The 15,565-nt window shown below is 36.1% G+C and overlaps 1 protein-coding gene across 1 annotated transcript in view; it reads right to left on the bottom strand.

Annotated features, from left to right (window-relative positions):
- The window catches only part of CTTNBP2 (cortactin binding protein 2), an 89,281-nt gene that overhangs the window by 65,399 nt on the left and 8,317 nt on the right, over positions 1-15,565 (bottom strand). The window contains 1 exon segment of the mRNA XM_082055405.1: positions 12,153-12,260. Coding sequence (XP_081911531.1) covers positions 12,153-12,260 — 108 coding nt within the window.

Genomic DNA, 15,565 nt, shown 5'->3' with positions numbered 1-15,565 from the left:
AATTTAACAAGTCCAAATACCAGATTCTGTACCTACGATGGAGTAACACCAGGCATAAGTATGAACTAGAAGAGGAGTGGCTGTAGAGCAGCCCTGCAGAAAGGGACCTGGGGGTGTTGGTGACAGCAGCTCATTGTGAGTCAGTAGTGTGGGCCGTGGCAGCACAGATGGGAAATCCCCATCCTGGGGTGCATCAAACACAGTATAACCAGCTGATCAAAAGAGATTATCCTGCTGCACTCAGTGTTGGTGCAGCCTCATCTGGGGTGCTTTGTGCAGTTCTGTGGGTCCACCACATTTTAAAAAAGATGTGAAGGTCCTTGAATGTGTCCAGAGCAGGGCAACAGAACTGGCAAGAGGGCTGGAAGGAATGGCTTGTGAGGAGCAGCTGAGGCCTTTGGGCTTGTCTAGTTTGGAGAAAACAAGGCTGAGGGATGACCCCATTGCTTTCTGCATCTGCCTGAGGAGGGAAAGTGGAGAGGGAGGTGCTGGTCTCTCCTCCCTGAGATCCAGTGACAGCACATAAGGGAATGGGACAAAGCTGCACCAGGTGAGGTTTATACTTGATATTAGGAAGCATTTCCTTACCGAGAAGGTGGTCAAACAGTAGAACAGGCTTCCTAGAGATGGAATTGATACCCCAAGCCTGTCGGTGTCCAAGAGGCATTTGGACAATGCTCTTAACAACACGTTTTAGATTTAGGTGAGCCCTGAAGTGGTCAGGCAGTTGGTCAGTGTACTACCTCCAATAAGAATTTTGCTCTTGTTATTGCCCCTAGTAAAGAGGCTGAATGAGTGAATGAATAGATTTAACTAAGCAAATTTGATTTCTAAAATGGAATACTTTAAAGGAAACAGGATACTCATCCACATTGTATATTTTGGATTTTTTGCCCTTTATTAAAACTTCAAAGTCATTTTCCAGCAAGTGCTCTCTTTACAGATACCATTTCTTACCGTTTACCTTTCTAAAATTGTCATATAATAGCTTGTATTTCCACAATATCTAGCTAAAATTTTACTCTGCTATTTCAGAGAGAACTCACTGTAATCACCGTAGCTCTGTTTTCTTGAATTTTGCATTTATTTGTACAAATGGAACACTGGCTTTTAAAAGAGACCTAGTGCTAAGCAGTTTTAGCACATGCCAGACCTTGCAAGGCAGATACTTCTTTCTGGGAGAACTGCAGGTGGAAAGACCCGTCCACCAGTCCAGAACAGCATCAGAACAGAGTGGGAGGGAGAAAATTACGGGAACACATACACACAAGAATAACAAAAGTAATTGCTTTCACAAGTGTTGAACTTGAAAAGGACCCCAAGCAAATCTTTTATCTTATTCATAATTATCTTTTTCTAAATTACTGTAATAATTTATTTGGAAGAACCAAGAAGAAACCTTATACATTTTTTTCCTCAGTAACATGAAGAGACACACAAAGAAAATAAAGGGGTATTACCAGTTGCAATTCAGTGTTACCATCAACAAAATTAACTGTCCTACTCATTGGCATAGAGGAAATATTCTGTGTGTGTTCCCTTAGCTAAAAATGGAAAATTTCAGTTAACATAATAATACAGACAGGATGACCCGGGTACACTTCTCATTGTCAGCAATGTGAGTAATGATGGCAAACAAATAAGTCATACTAAGAATGAAGTCACAGCTGTATTATTCATGCAGAGAAAACAAGAAACAGTTACATCAACATGATGCTGGAATTTTTTATTATTTTTACAAATAGTGTGTGTATCTTTACTCACTAGTTGATGTTAGATTATGCAGAAAGAACAGAAGAGTGTAGGAGGAATCAAGTGGGAAAGGAAAAGCAATTATCCAAATAAGCAACCAGCAGAATACGTTCAGCTAAATTAGTAGTTGCATGCCTGGCAACAATAAAGATATTCAGATCTTATGTGAAAAACAAAAAGAGACTATTATCAGTTTAACAGTCACTGCTGCAAAGGACAGAGTGAAAAGGATGTTGGCAATGCAAGGCCATAGAGTTTTCATAAAAGAAAATGAGTCTCACAGTTTTATACTTGTAGTCTCCAATTTTAGGAGAGCCTAGAATAAGGGTATCTACCTGAGAACTGAAACTTCAGCTCAGTAAAACAACATGTAAACAGGACTGTTTAATATGGTTTACCAAAAGTTTTATTTTGCTCAGTGCTTAATATCTCTCTTTGGCAAATAGCAAATAACTACTACAGGAAGTGATGTAACACTCTGGAAAACTTATTTGGCTGGTAGCTTCTAGAAGAGGCCTTTCTATGTGTCTAAATACTGGGATCCCTCAGATCAACAAAGTTAACCAGTCCAGGGACTGCAGCACACCTACTGCAAAAGGCAAGACTTGGTTCCATTCATCATGAAGTGCAAGAAATAAAAGTGTTACTTGAAGGAAAATCCAAACACAGTTTACTTGACACCTTTCATAATGCAAAAAAAAGTATTTATTGCTAGTTATCCATGCCTAGAGAACCATTACTACAAAAACACTGAATATAAGAAAAGCAAATACTTTCATAGGCATCTGAAATGATCCTTGAAATAAAATACTACATACAAAGCTATCCCCCCAATACTATAATCAGTATTTCCACATTATTACAACACGGACTTCAGGAATAAGGTATAAGACCATCCTTTAATTTCACATTTCCTGAAGTACAGTGTTATGTTTTGCTGTCTTAAGCAGGCCTTGTGATTTTGTTGTCATGCCACAGAAGCTATTTTCTTACATTGTAACTAGTCATGCAATTTTCAAAAACTAATATCCACAGAGATATTTACTGGAACACTGTTATTTTCTTAAATTGTTCGGCAATAAAGTAGGGTGCAAAAACATGTCAAGTAATTTTATAAAAATAATTTTAACTGACATAATGTAAATTAAAAAAAAAAACACAAAATCAATACATAAACTGTTATCAAGATAGGAAAAAAAATGAATTGAACATTCTTTATGGTTGTTTCCAACACTTTTTCAATTAGGTGAACAAAAAGCATGCTGCATTACTTTAAAATTTCAAATAAACCACAGATAAAGAAATAATTCCAAACTAAGCACTGAAAAATCATTTCACCTGCTAACCTGTCTCACATTTATTCACATTTCATAGTTTCCTTGCAGTCAATTTTAAATAGCTTGCAATAATGATATAATACTTTTTGACAGCCATGTCCAGAACATTACAATAAACTAATATTAAGATGGTCAAAGGTTTAATCATAACCAGAATCATTGGACAGGTAAAGACAAACTATATTTAAGAGCAGAGAAAATGCACATGCAACCATAATTAAAGTGTAAGTCAATAAATCAGAACTAGTAATTAGATGAGCAATGACACAAACTGCAGACCATTGCCTTCCAAAAATTTAGTGAAGATTAAATTTTTGCAAAGAAATTGCAACACGCAAAAAGAGCAATGCAAACAAAATTATTTCATGGTTCACTTCTGTCACCAAGGCCAACAACTGCCATCATACTGTCTACAACAATAACCTTCTGTTACATACAGTTTAACACCTTCTGCTCCTCCTCCTACCTAATCACCATTTTTCAAAGACACCTGCTACAAAACAGGCTGTCTTCCTGGCTGCCAGAAACCTCTGAAGCCGCCTTCTGTGTGCTCTTAGCTCTATTTTTTAGTACAAAAGCACCAGGGGATTCGTACATAAAGGAGAAGTTCAGAATTGCATTTTAACTTCACAACTTCGCAGAATTACTGCAGGTAAGGGTCTTCATAATTTATAGGTGGTGTAACTTCCTTTGACAAACTACACTTAATATACACGTAATTTTTCTACCTATCAGTCAATTTGAGAACAACTAAACTATGTGGATTCATTCCCTTTTCCTTGATAGCTCCCAGGTTTCTTGCCCTCTCACCTTTAAGTTCATTCTAGAAGTACTAAGTCTTATGGCACAATTCTTGTTGACTTTGTGCGGTAGTTTGGGATAAAAACTTTTTCCAATTATGGTATTGGTAATAATTCTATTTTAATGGGTAACTTAGAGTACAGGCAAAACTAAGTATCACCCCATCACAAGATGCAGAAGACAATAACTAACATTAAAAGGACATGAAAACTCTAATTTTCTTAACTAAATTCTCAACCTGCAGTAGTCAAAGATCTGCCTTGGCCAAGTGAAAGAAGCTCTTTTGCTATTATAGACGGAACTCAGTGGGAAACAGACAGGTCAATTTAGGTAAGTATATTTTGCAAGTATCTACAGCTCTTCTACCAAATATTTTACTTAATATATTTTTTTTCTTTTCTCCCAAGGAACAGCTAATTAATTACTGAAAACGCAGAGCCAAGCATGAATGACTCCACATTTTGCATTGTTATTCCAGTATCACTCTTGGTTAACCACCAAAACCTAATGTTGTTACGTAGTATACTGTCATGATAAAGTATGATACACTCAGGGTTTGTTTCTTTTTGGAAATATTGTTTGATCTTCACATACACTTAAAGAATTGCAAAAGTGGTACAGAAATATGTACACATGACAGTTATCACCAGAATAGTTCATATTTTCAATGAGATTAAAATAAAACTATATTGTTCAGTGCTTAATCACTGTCGGCCAAAATTGAAAGACAGGTTTACTAATAATAGCCTTCTACAATGTACAGCTCAGGACTTGAAATCAAACTAGCATGAGCAGAAAATGCATTCTGCCCTTTGGGGAGAAAGAAAACCCAGAAGAACATTTTACAATGACCCATCTGGCAACTTGACAAGCAAGGTCCATCTGTCTTAAATGCAAGAATTATTATAATGGTAGAAAGCACTGGGGAAACTCTGGTTTTAGAAGGTGAACATGGGGGACAAAGGTATTATTTTTTTAATTTAGACCAAATCAGCTCATATTTCCTACTATATTGACACAAACAACCCTGGAAAAGGGCATTTATAGGTATACAGTGATTATGTCAACATCAGCAGGTAGTGCGACACAACAGGAACAAGTTTGTAGATCAACACAATTGGTGCTGTTCAGTTTACACAGTCTCAGAGTGGTCTGCAATGCAAGTCACAGCAAAGTTCGGTGTGGCAATGGGAAGAGTATCTTCTAAAGTATGCTCTTGATCTGCATGCTAGGGTAGATTAACCCAAGTGCTTCATTCACACACACACATATTTAAGTATATATCAATATGTAAATATGGCCTTTACCATAATGAACCCAAACATCTTAAAGCCACCCGTATCACCAGAATTTTCTAACAGAATGTTAGTACAAAGAAACATTTTTTCATTTTTCTAAAATACAATACTTTGCAAAACAAAGTTCAATTTAATTATATACTCTTTTAGAAAAAAATGGAGCAGTGTTTTGAAGTAACATTGGACCATACCATTATAGCCTTTGAAACGGAGTCTTTTCATTGCAGCTACTTATTTAAGAAATTTCTGAAATAATCCAGTAATTTCAAGACAAATTATCCTCCTGAAAAGAAAAGTTTTTTCTAAGACTTCCTTTAAACTACTGAATTTCTCATGGAATTGAATACTGATGTCTTAATAGTTCTAAATGATTCACAGGAGAGCTGAAACCTGAAAATTGGCATTTAACATACTGTGCATTACTTATTTTAAAGAAACATCATGTATTCTACAAATTAATCACTACACTTTCTAAAACCTGTTTATCCTTATTTTAAAATAATCTTGTCTTTTTAAATTGGAAGCTTTTTAAGGGAAAGCTAATAGAACAGGTTATTAAACTTGAATGTAGCTAAGAGGTATTATGACATGATGCATTAACTTCTCTCTTTTGACCTACCTATTTCATTACATTAATATCCACACCTTCATTACAAAATTCTACCACTGTTCTTCAAGAACTCACATGCCTTGCTAGGGGAAGTCAGAAATTGGCTTATATGGATTTTCTACTCAGACATAATACAGAAAGTATGATTCATTTCCAGCTCTATTGATTGGCCTGCAGACCTTCAAAATGCTTACATTCAGGAAGATAAACCGTACTTACAATTCTGGCAGAACTAACTCCCACAGCAGAGATCTTTTTCGTCTCATCTTTTCATAAACTTAAGTTAAACTATCTAAGTTCTATGAGAAGCTAAATTAATGAAGTCTGATTTTTCCTGAATCTGCATTTTACAGTTCAGTAGCTAATGGATTCAACCAGCACACACACACACATACATGGAAGATAAACTTTCCTTCCTTATGAAGTTATGGTAAAAACTAAATACAGTAGGGCTTTACAGCTCTGAAGCAAATTCACCTAGCAGTTCTCATACTGTCCTCCTGATCCAGTCATCCCACACACAAAATTTGTTGATTTGTAGCTTGCTTGAGCTCAGAGACATGGATCAACAGAAACGCCATTGATATTGTAGTCAATTTTAATTAAACAAAAATATATCCATTGCTGGTATTGACAATTCTTTTAGCCTTTTTTTATTTCACTGGCGATTTTCCCCAATAATCCAAATAAGTTGTTCTAAATCTATTTAGTATGGTACATTTAAAGGATCTAGTACGACAAGGATTTCCTTTTTCTCTTTGTTCACACTAATTAATGCATACCGTAGAAGCAGAAAAATATAAATTTTCATTTTACTATTCACCATCTAATGAAATTTACATAGGCAAACAAAATGATTAAAAAATAAAAATCCCAACTAAGTTGGGCTTTAAAATTTTAGATGAAAAAGAACCTACTCATGATTTAAATTTATGAGAGAATCGCCACTAAAAGCAGCATTTAGCATGTATAATTCCATGCTTGACAGCTAACACTAGCACTTCAATTCATCACATGAGGATCAATGCACTTTATAAAATCCTCTAGATAGCAGGCAGTTACAGAAACCTCTTTATGGCTGGAGAAAAAAAAAAAAACAACAAACCACCAACAACAAACCCCAACAACAACAAATGCATGCTGTATTTGAGGTCACAGTTGTGGGAGGCCAGACCTGTGCTTTGATTATGTGGCCACATCACCTCCACATTAGGAATATATTATCCCCTTATTACAGGCAGGCAGCTTATTTGGATAATTGGGACAGATGGAAGCAGCACCCATAGTTAAGGCTCTCTCCTTTTTAAACTATTTGCATTCCCAATAGCGACTGAACAACATGTTATTTCTCATTAATTAAATGACTTTAACAATTTAAATGTTAATCTGATTTTAATTCTAGTGCAACCCTGATCATGGAGCCACTAAAATAAAGTACAGATTCAAAAAGAACTGTCTTAAGTCATTTGGTGTAGTAGTTATACAATATCAGTGTGCTAATGAGAAAGATTTATATAAAGATCACCTTCTTCGAGGCGAATCCTGATGCTGTTCTCCTCAGGAAATTGACCGTTCACTTGGAGAATAAATCTGGAAATCTGACCCGAAGCGCGCAAAGGTCTGCTATTCCAAGGCCATAGGTCCTCACAGAGCTGAACTTGTCCAGCAACTTAAATTGCTGTGGTTCATAATTACTGCAACTATTTAAAGTCTGAATTTCTCCAACTTCCAAATTCTAGACTGGCAGGGCTCCCCAAAAGAGAAAGCATTCAACTAGAGATTAATTCAGCAAAATACTGTGAGTTCTGCATTGTACAAATCAGAGTATACTATGAGAAATTTATACATGTTAAGGGCGAAAAAGCCCTCAGCCTTCTCTGTTTATATCAAAGCACCAAACTATAATACTACGTACACAGCAATAGTATGAGACGTTGACCCAGTCAGACAAAATTTCAACCACTGAAGCAGGAAACAACAGCCCTCTTTTAGAAGCAGGAATGCTATCTGTCCTTATGTATCTGCAGTTGTGCATATTATAAAGGAAAAACAATGAATTCTAAAAACATGAGAGGATATAGATGTCATCTGCATGTTTTAATGAATACAGTTTGGATTTGAAGTTTACTTTTGTTTCAAAACCAGACTTCAATGTATCAAAACTTCATGTAAAATACAATGGATACCCTGCAATACCTTATTCACAAAGATGTAATAAAGAGTGAATTATTCTATGTGACACCTTGGGTTCAGTTGTCTCTAATTTATCACGTGGCGTAAATTCAACTGCCTTAGCAAAAAAAAAATCTACCACATCAATGTTATTAACTTTACTAACTAAACTTATCTTCCTTGTGCCTCCCCACCTTCACTCCCCAGGATGACTAGTTCATTTAACAAGATTTCTTCCCATAATCCCAAACTATTGGCCTTTCTCCCTTTTACTTTTTATTTTTTTATTTACACAGAATAGAGACGCTGCACTGGAACAATACCCAGTAGACAGACTTAAAATTTCCTAGTTCAATCTTTTCAAAGCAGATCGACAAGCTCTGAAGCCTTTATTTTTTTATTCTCATTGGACTGCACTTTTTTGAAACTAAGTTTTAAATAGGCAGAAAAGTTATTCAAAATCTTAGAAGTGCTAAATGAGGAGATGGCTACTAGTACCAAGAGAAATTAAACTGCAAGTCATAAAATACAAATACATTCTGTGATACAATTAATACATTGTAAATGAACAGCCAGACAACGAGCATCTGAATACAGTTCTGGAAGCCCAGGGCATTGTCTCCCTGTTAGAAAGCAATATTACAACAATACTAACTGATACAGGGTATCATTTTGGAGTTTAATTTCTTTCAGTGGCACTTCAAACTGTGCATAATTTTACAGCTATTTTTCAAATAAGAGAACAAAAAAGAGAAATCACAAAAACCCAACGAATTCAAAAGATTATTATTTTAGATTTCTGTGAGCAGTAGAGTTTGCTCCATATATCAGATTGAGGTTCAGTCCACAAAAACAAAGAGGTGGGAAATGTTTTCTACTCAATCCATCAGAATCCACACAGGTAACTAATACATATATATATATATACACACACACATATACTATAAATATGGTATAGAAACAAACAAAAGCACTAAGACAAGTTCCATCTCTTATTCAGAAATACTGCTTCTGCTCCCTAGTTCTTATCCCGTAAACTCTGTGTCAGAAATCTGTGTTCCATTCCACCAGGGAATACTGGGGATAAGTTGTGGATTGTGACAACTTGACATGTATACTAAGAGGAAAAAAAAACAAACCAACATTTAGCACCCTGAGAACCATGATCCTGCAAGAGTTAGCCTGAAAAGAAATCCTACCTACGGATGTTGAAGGTAGGTGTGTTTTTTTTACATAACTGGCTTTATAGGCAAAGAAAAAACATCAGATCTGTCTCAGATCTTCAGTAAAGCACACAATGTGACTTCACACAAAATTAGTGAAATGGGAAACAACAGAAGTCAATGTAATTTATACAATGGAACAAGGACAGACTGACAGAGATGCATCAAACAGGTCTTGTTAAAATGAGAAACTTCATGCTAGGTGCAGATTAAGAGTAGTACCATGCAAGTCAGTCTTTAGTTAGATTCAGTATTATCAGTTCTTTCATGATCAGTCAAGACTGATTCATTTTAATGCCAGAACTTTCCAGGAGAGGTATTTCCAATAGAAATATAAATACTATTTATTGCACAAATTTAAAAAATCCTCAGTGAAACCCTGCAACACGCATATGGATAAGGGCACACACATTTAGGAATGATGTAGTTAAACTGATTATAGCAAAAAATCTGAGAAGACAACCACAAGAATGAAGTTACTTTCTAAGCGAAGATTAAAAGATCTGCTTCCGTAGCATTAGAAAAAAGACCAAGAATGTGTAAAACTGCTTAATAAATGTATATACCACAGTGACTGAATACTGACAGGAAGATCACTTAAGAGAAAAAGGCAACGCACAAATTATCTGGTATAGGGCTTGAAGTTATTAGGCTTTGACCTATCAGAGAAATTAGACTTTGAAGCAGCCCTGCAGTACTAGTAGGATTAAAAACAAACAAAAAACCTCCTCAAACACACAATCACACACAAACTTTCCTACTTTTGAAACAGAGCTTGATCAGCTTTTGAAATAATAATATAAGAAGTCTTTTCCCTTACATGAAAACCATTTCCTTCTTTCTTTAAGGATACACAAAGTATGTATGCCAATTTGTTGAAACAAATCAAAGCACCAAATTTGACAATTCCAAAGGAATTCTTTTGTTATTCACTTTTTTAAAAGACCTATCTTTGGCTATCTAGTAGCTTATTTTGTGCACTGCTTGGAGACTCCAGCTACTAATACTGCTGACTTGCGTCTTCCCAATTAAGAAGCCAGAAGACCTGAAAGTATCATATTCCAAGATATCAGGCTACAGTTCTTCAGCAGGTATAAGTTCCAAGTTTTCCAAGCTAACCAGGCAAGCTACCTGGAAGATTTGAGTTCCATGTGGATTTTGATTAGAGGATTTTACTACAAAATACATGAAACAGAAATTGAAATGCAGGAGAACCAAAAAAACCCAACATAAACCCAACCAAATCAACCAACCAAAAAACAAACAAACAAACCAACCAACCACAACCACATACAAAAAAACCCAAACCAAAGCAAACAAAAAGTTTTCATCATTCATATATCTTATGAGAAATTGAGCTGTGTTTTGTATTGATCTATATTAGTCATCAAAAGATACTGTGTACATACTACCCATTTCAGCAGGTGCATGGGAATCTGATGTAGACTTTATCTCTCCTGGGACTGCACTATCCTGAAAGTTTAATGTTTACTATCATTTAATTTATACTGCATTCTTCTTCTTTTTTTCCCATTCAATTTCAATACATCCATTATTTGGTATGTACTGTAGTAGCTTGCTCATTAATATGTATTCGAGAAAATTGTCTCAGTATTCTATTTGCATTCCTCCAAAGTTAGAAGAGTCAAAGAGATTCTGGACGTGGTGTGCACATTTTTCACCTTTAACAGAACGTTAACTGGCAGTCAGTGAAAATAAAAAGTCCTGGTCCAGGAAAATGAGATATGAAATTGTAAGACAGCTAGATGAAAAGGCAGTACATTTCAACATCTGCATATACCTGAAGGCCAAACACTAAATGACTTCAAAGTTCAGTAATCCCTGAGAAACATATAGCTTCCAGTGTCTTATTGTCATTACAAAATGAAAATTGTATTTAATAAGAGCAGTTTATACCTATAAAGTTTTAGTTATTAATGCAGGTACATCAATGGCAGCTACTTGAAAGCTCCATTTGCATCAAGTGATCTGAATCCATCACAAAACAAATTAAAATTGAATAAAAATGCATTTACAATTGTTACTGTGACATTACAAGTAGAAAATGTTTCCACACCACTTGATAATTATTATACATTCTACCAAAAACTAGTATTAGATATATTTTATTACAGTGAGTTTTTGCTTTAAGATACCATAAAGGGCATAATTTCCATCTGTCCAACTACTAAGATATAAATATTTTCTGACCATATCAGGCTGTTTTCCCTCCCAAACCTGCAGCTTGTTTGGTAGCTCTGTTAAATTTTATTCTGTTCCAGGTCAATTTTGAAGTCATTACAGTCACCAAAAATTATCATCTTTTGACTAAAATACAGTTTTGTTTGTGCATTTCCTGTCGACCTTCTAAGTTGCCTTTCAGACTGCAACCTTCTGAAGCAGGAAACCAACCTTCACATGTGTTTAGCACAACAAAAGTCTCATCAAGTACTTGTGAGTGCTGTTAGGAGCATATATCCTGTATTTCACCTTTTATTAAAAAACAAAACAAAAAAACCCACACCACAAAAACAAAAAGCTGCCTCAAAAGTTCTCTAAGTGGACATGACCATCCAATTTTGCCCTTCCTTCCATCTCACAGAAAATGAATGCATTGAATAGACTAGATGCACAAACATCTAGACCATTAGAACAAATGACAAATGGACTGAATTTTCCTTTGAAGTTATTCCTCCCTTTCACAAATAACAGACTCTACAATACAAAAGAATTCAACGAAGAAGTAATTTTGCAGTTTTCACACTTAGTTCTCTGAAATTTTTGTTGGTATTTTATACGAAAATTAAATAGAATTAGCAAGTGGCAACAACTAAACAAGAACATATTTTGCAATTACTGAGATTTAGTCAACCTAAAAATCACAATTTACTCTTCCACTAATAATATTCTATGCACAGCATAAAGGAAAAAAGCAAATCACAACAACCCAGTAACTTACCCGCAAAGCTTCAATTACGAGGTCTCGTGCTTCTAGTTCTCCTTCCATTATACTCAAAAGCATCCGCAATTCTGGCTTGCTCAAGTTATCCACATCAAACTCTCTTTTCTGTAAGAAACAAACACTGGTTAACATACTAACTAACTGAAATAGTGTAGATCTAAAACACACATGTATCAGCATCCTAGTTATGGGCTTCTCAAAACATCTCTAACTGTCAAAACCTGAGATGGCTTTATTTGTCATAGATAAAGTCAAAATTAATAGCAAATAGTTTGATCCTTTTCATTTAAGGTGAAGTAATTAAAAGCCCACCAGTATGATACTTTCGCAAGCAACTGATCCTGCAAAGTCTTGTCAATGATAAGGGTGAAATGGTAAAGAAACTAACTTTGCAACTAACACTTCCCATATGCTGTCTCTCAGTGAAACAATTCAGCAGACTTGAAATAGCACATCAGGGATGAAGGCAAGTGTGGGTGAAAGAATCTAGAACACAGCCCACCTAATCCAGTGTAACTTGTGCCTTACTTGCAAACAACTACTAAGACATCACAGCATACTGGGCTGAACGTGAATTTTTGAAGCACAAGTTGTGAAAAAGATGTGAAATCTTATCTGTATGCTTTATTCACAGTTCCATTTGTTTGGCGGGCGGGTGCAGTCCACGTTTAATAGGCACTGACAAACAACAGTTCATAGCAGCAATATCCTCTCACTCCACAGTTACCGCCCCTAGCAAGACAGTAGAAAGAATTATACTGAAGAATAAGATCACGCACAAACACTGCCTTGCTGGGAATATCAGTATGGCTTCTGTGAAACCAAATCCACCTCGCAAACAGCTACAGTTCTGTAACAATGGCAACAGACACATGGGGAGAAGAGATCCACTGGATGCTAACATTTAGATTTTCAAGAAGTTTTGGACAAGGTTCTATATCAAATATTATTACAGAAACTCCTATCCAACAGTATTGGATAAAAAGACACTTCATGGATAGGAAGCAAATGCTATGGGTAACAACCACTTTTCAATATGGAGACAGGTAAGCAGTGGGGCACCTCTGGGACCAGCTTTATTCAACCTATTCATTTACAACAGCCTGTAAAAAGGATAGAGAATTGGCAGGGACATCCACATCATGTGGGAGCTGGCACATAATTCCTCGCTTTCAATGTTAACATCCTCATTTTGCTACTATATTAAAGCCTGGTAAACCCACAGCTCAAGTACTGCATAAAGTTCTTATCTAAAGGTGAACTGGGCAATGAAGAGAGGAGGAGTAACTGCCATACAAGGAAAGCCTAGGAGGCTGGAAGTCTTGATTTTGGAGGTGGGGCAGGGGCAATGTAGATTGTAGATGATTAGTGAAATTAGAAGGGGATCATTTTAAGGGAGAGATAATATTTATTCCATGTGCCAGATTCAGCTGATCAGCTTGATTTCCAATATGCTTTCACTGCAAGGGAAATACTACAGTCCTTGCTATGGGGTAGATGTGTCTCCTAGCAAAGCCCCGAGATGTGGACACTCAGTTATCTTCAGTATGAAGTAATCAGTTGCGAAATTAGCTGAACTGCGTATCTGGATATACTGTCTATTTTCCCTGAAGGACATAAAAATCTAAGAGTTCAGCTACCCAAGAGCTTATCACAGGCAAGCCCAATAAAAATTAAAGCAAGTACCATTTCTGCTTTCTCAAGGCAAGAGGAAAACAAAATGGTTGTTCTCCCCTCAGGCTAGAAGGCCACAGATCAAAACTACCCAAAAGCTGTAACAATATTAGGTCTACTCTGCATTCCACTTTTAGTTTGTGATCAAAACACACAGAACTGAGGGCAAGAACTTCAGCTGTTTGCATTCAATGTGCATTGGATTGAGCTTCTTCATGTATGTGAACACCACAGATCAACAAGAGGAGCAATGACTTCTATTAAGTGTAACTGTTTCAGGGACAGGGCCACCCGCTCTACCCAGTACTTCTAGACTGAACAATAGTTGTCCTCTAATTTTGCTGCCTGGGTCAGTTTTTCCTCTAATCCAAAAGATACCTCTTGCTCTCCATGCCAATGGATCAAGAAAAATAACTGGATTCTCTAAAGATTTCTTCCCAACATATGCTACAGCAGCCTGCCACAGTGCTCCTTATAACTCTATACAGTGCTAACCACTCTATGGACATGTATAAAGTGAAAAGTTACTATACATACGTAGTTCCTCATGTAATCTAGTGTCAGTAAACTAAATTTTACCTTATATCCTGCAGCAGATTTCACTCTCAGCATTTCTAACTACCAAATTTAATTCAGCCAGTTAGCAGGATCTGCCCTCCTCCTTCTGTGAACCACTTCATAACATTTAATAGCTCAAGGACAGCAATTTATCCATATAGCTTCCTTTATAATAGAGAAAAAAACACCTCCCTTTTTCAGATGGGAAACTGATGCAGAGAGATTTTATTTCCAAACAACATCAAAAGCAAGTAGTATAAAAGAGAACATTCAGTCTCAATTCAGTGGTTTAACCACTACATTATCTTCCCTTTCTAAAATATACTTGCCTCCATAGACAAAAGGGCACCCAAGGTTTCTGATAGACAAGAACAAAGTTAAGAGGGGCATCCACAGAAGTACAGTGCAAGAAATATGATCCTACTCTTCTCTCCAAGTCAGTAAATCAAGCTTGTCAGGAGGTACAACACAAGGCAGCTCTTTGCCAAAAGACTGACTGTACATCACAGGTGAAACTTTTCATTTCTGCAGTCTTCATAAATGAAAACACTCTTACATTCTTAACAAACCAGAGGCATTCTTCAACAGATGTGATGCAATTATGAGCTTTTTTAACTAAGAATCTGATCAAGCAATTAAAGTAAACTTTGATCAAGTACACATCCTGAACCAGAATACATGAAAAGACAGCAGTAATGAGCAATTAAAAGTGTTCTGATGATTTAGATATAAATAAACACACAAAAAAAGTTAATAGGCATACCAACAAGATACGCAGCTTAGTTTTTAATATTTTTTAATTTAAAAAACTTTAAATAAGAACTAGCAAAACAACTCATATATGAACAGTTCTAGCATATCAGACTAAAATCCCACTTATCCAGGCATCCTGTCTCCAAAAGCTGCCAATAACAGATGCCTTGCAATCAGTACCAGAGCAGGACAAGCACATAATGATACTTCCCAGAAATACTCTCCCAGACTCCAGTAATTTTCAGCTTATGTACTTTCTGATCCAGAAATGGTGATTCGGCATGCAGTAGCCCTTGGCTGACATACCTGCTGTGAATCTGCCCTGTTGCTTTTTGAAACTCTATGTAATTTTAGCATCCAAAACATTCCACAGCAAAGTTACACATATTTTTAAGAACCACAACCTTTGCTGTCAGTCTGCCATT

The sequence above is a fragment of the Streptopelia decaocto genome (genome assembly GCF_964273445.1).
Source record: "Streptopelia decaocto genome assembly, chromosome: 1".
Lineage (NCBI taxonomy): Eukaryota > Metazoa > Chordata > Aves > Columbiformes > Columbidae > Streptopelia > Streptopelia decaocto.
This window is presented reverse-complemented; position numbering and strand designations above follow the sequence as displayed.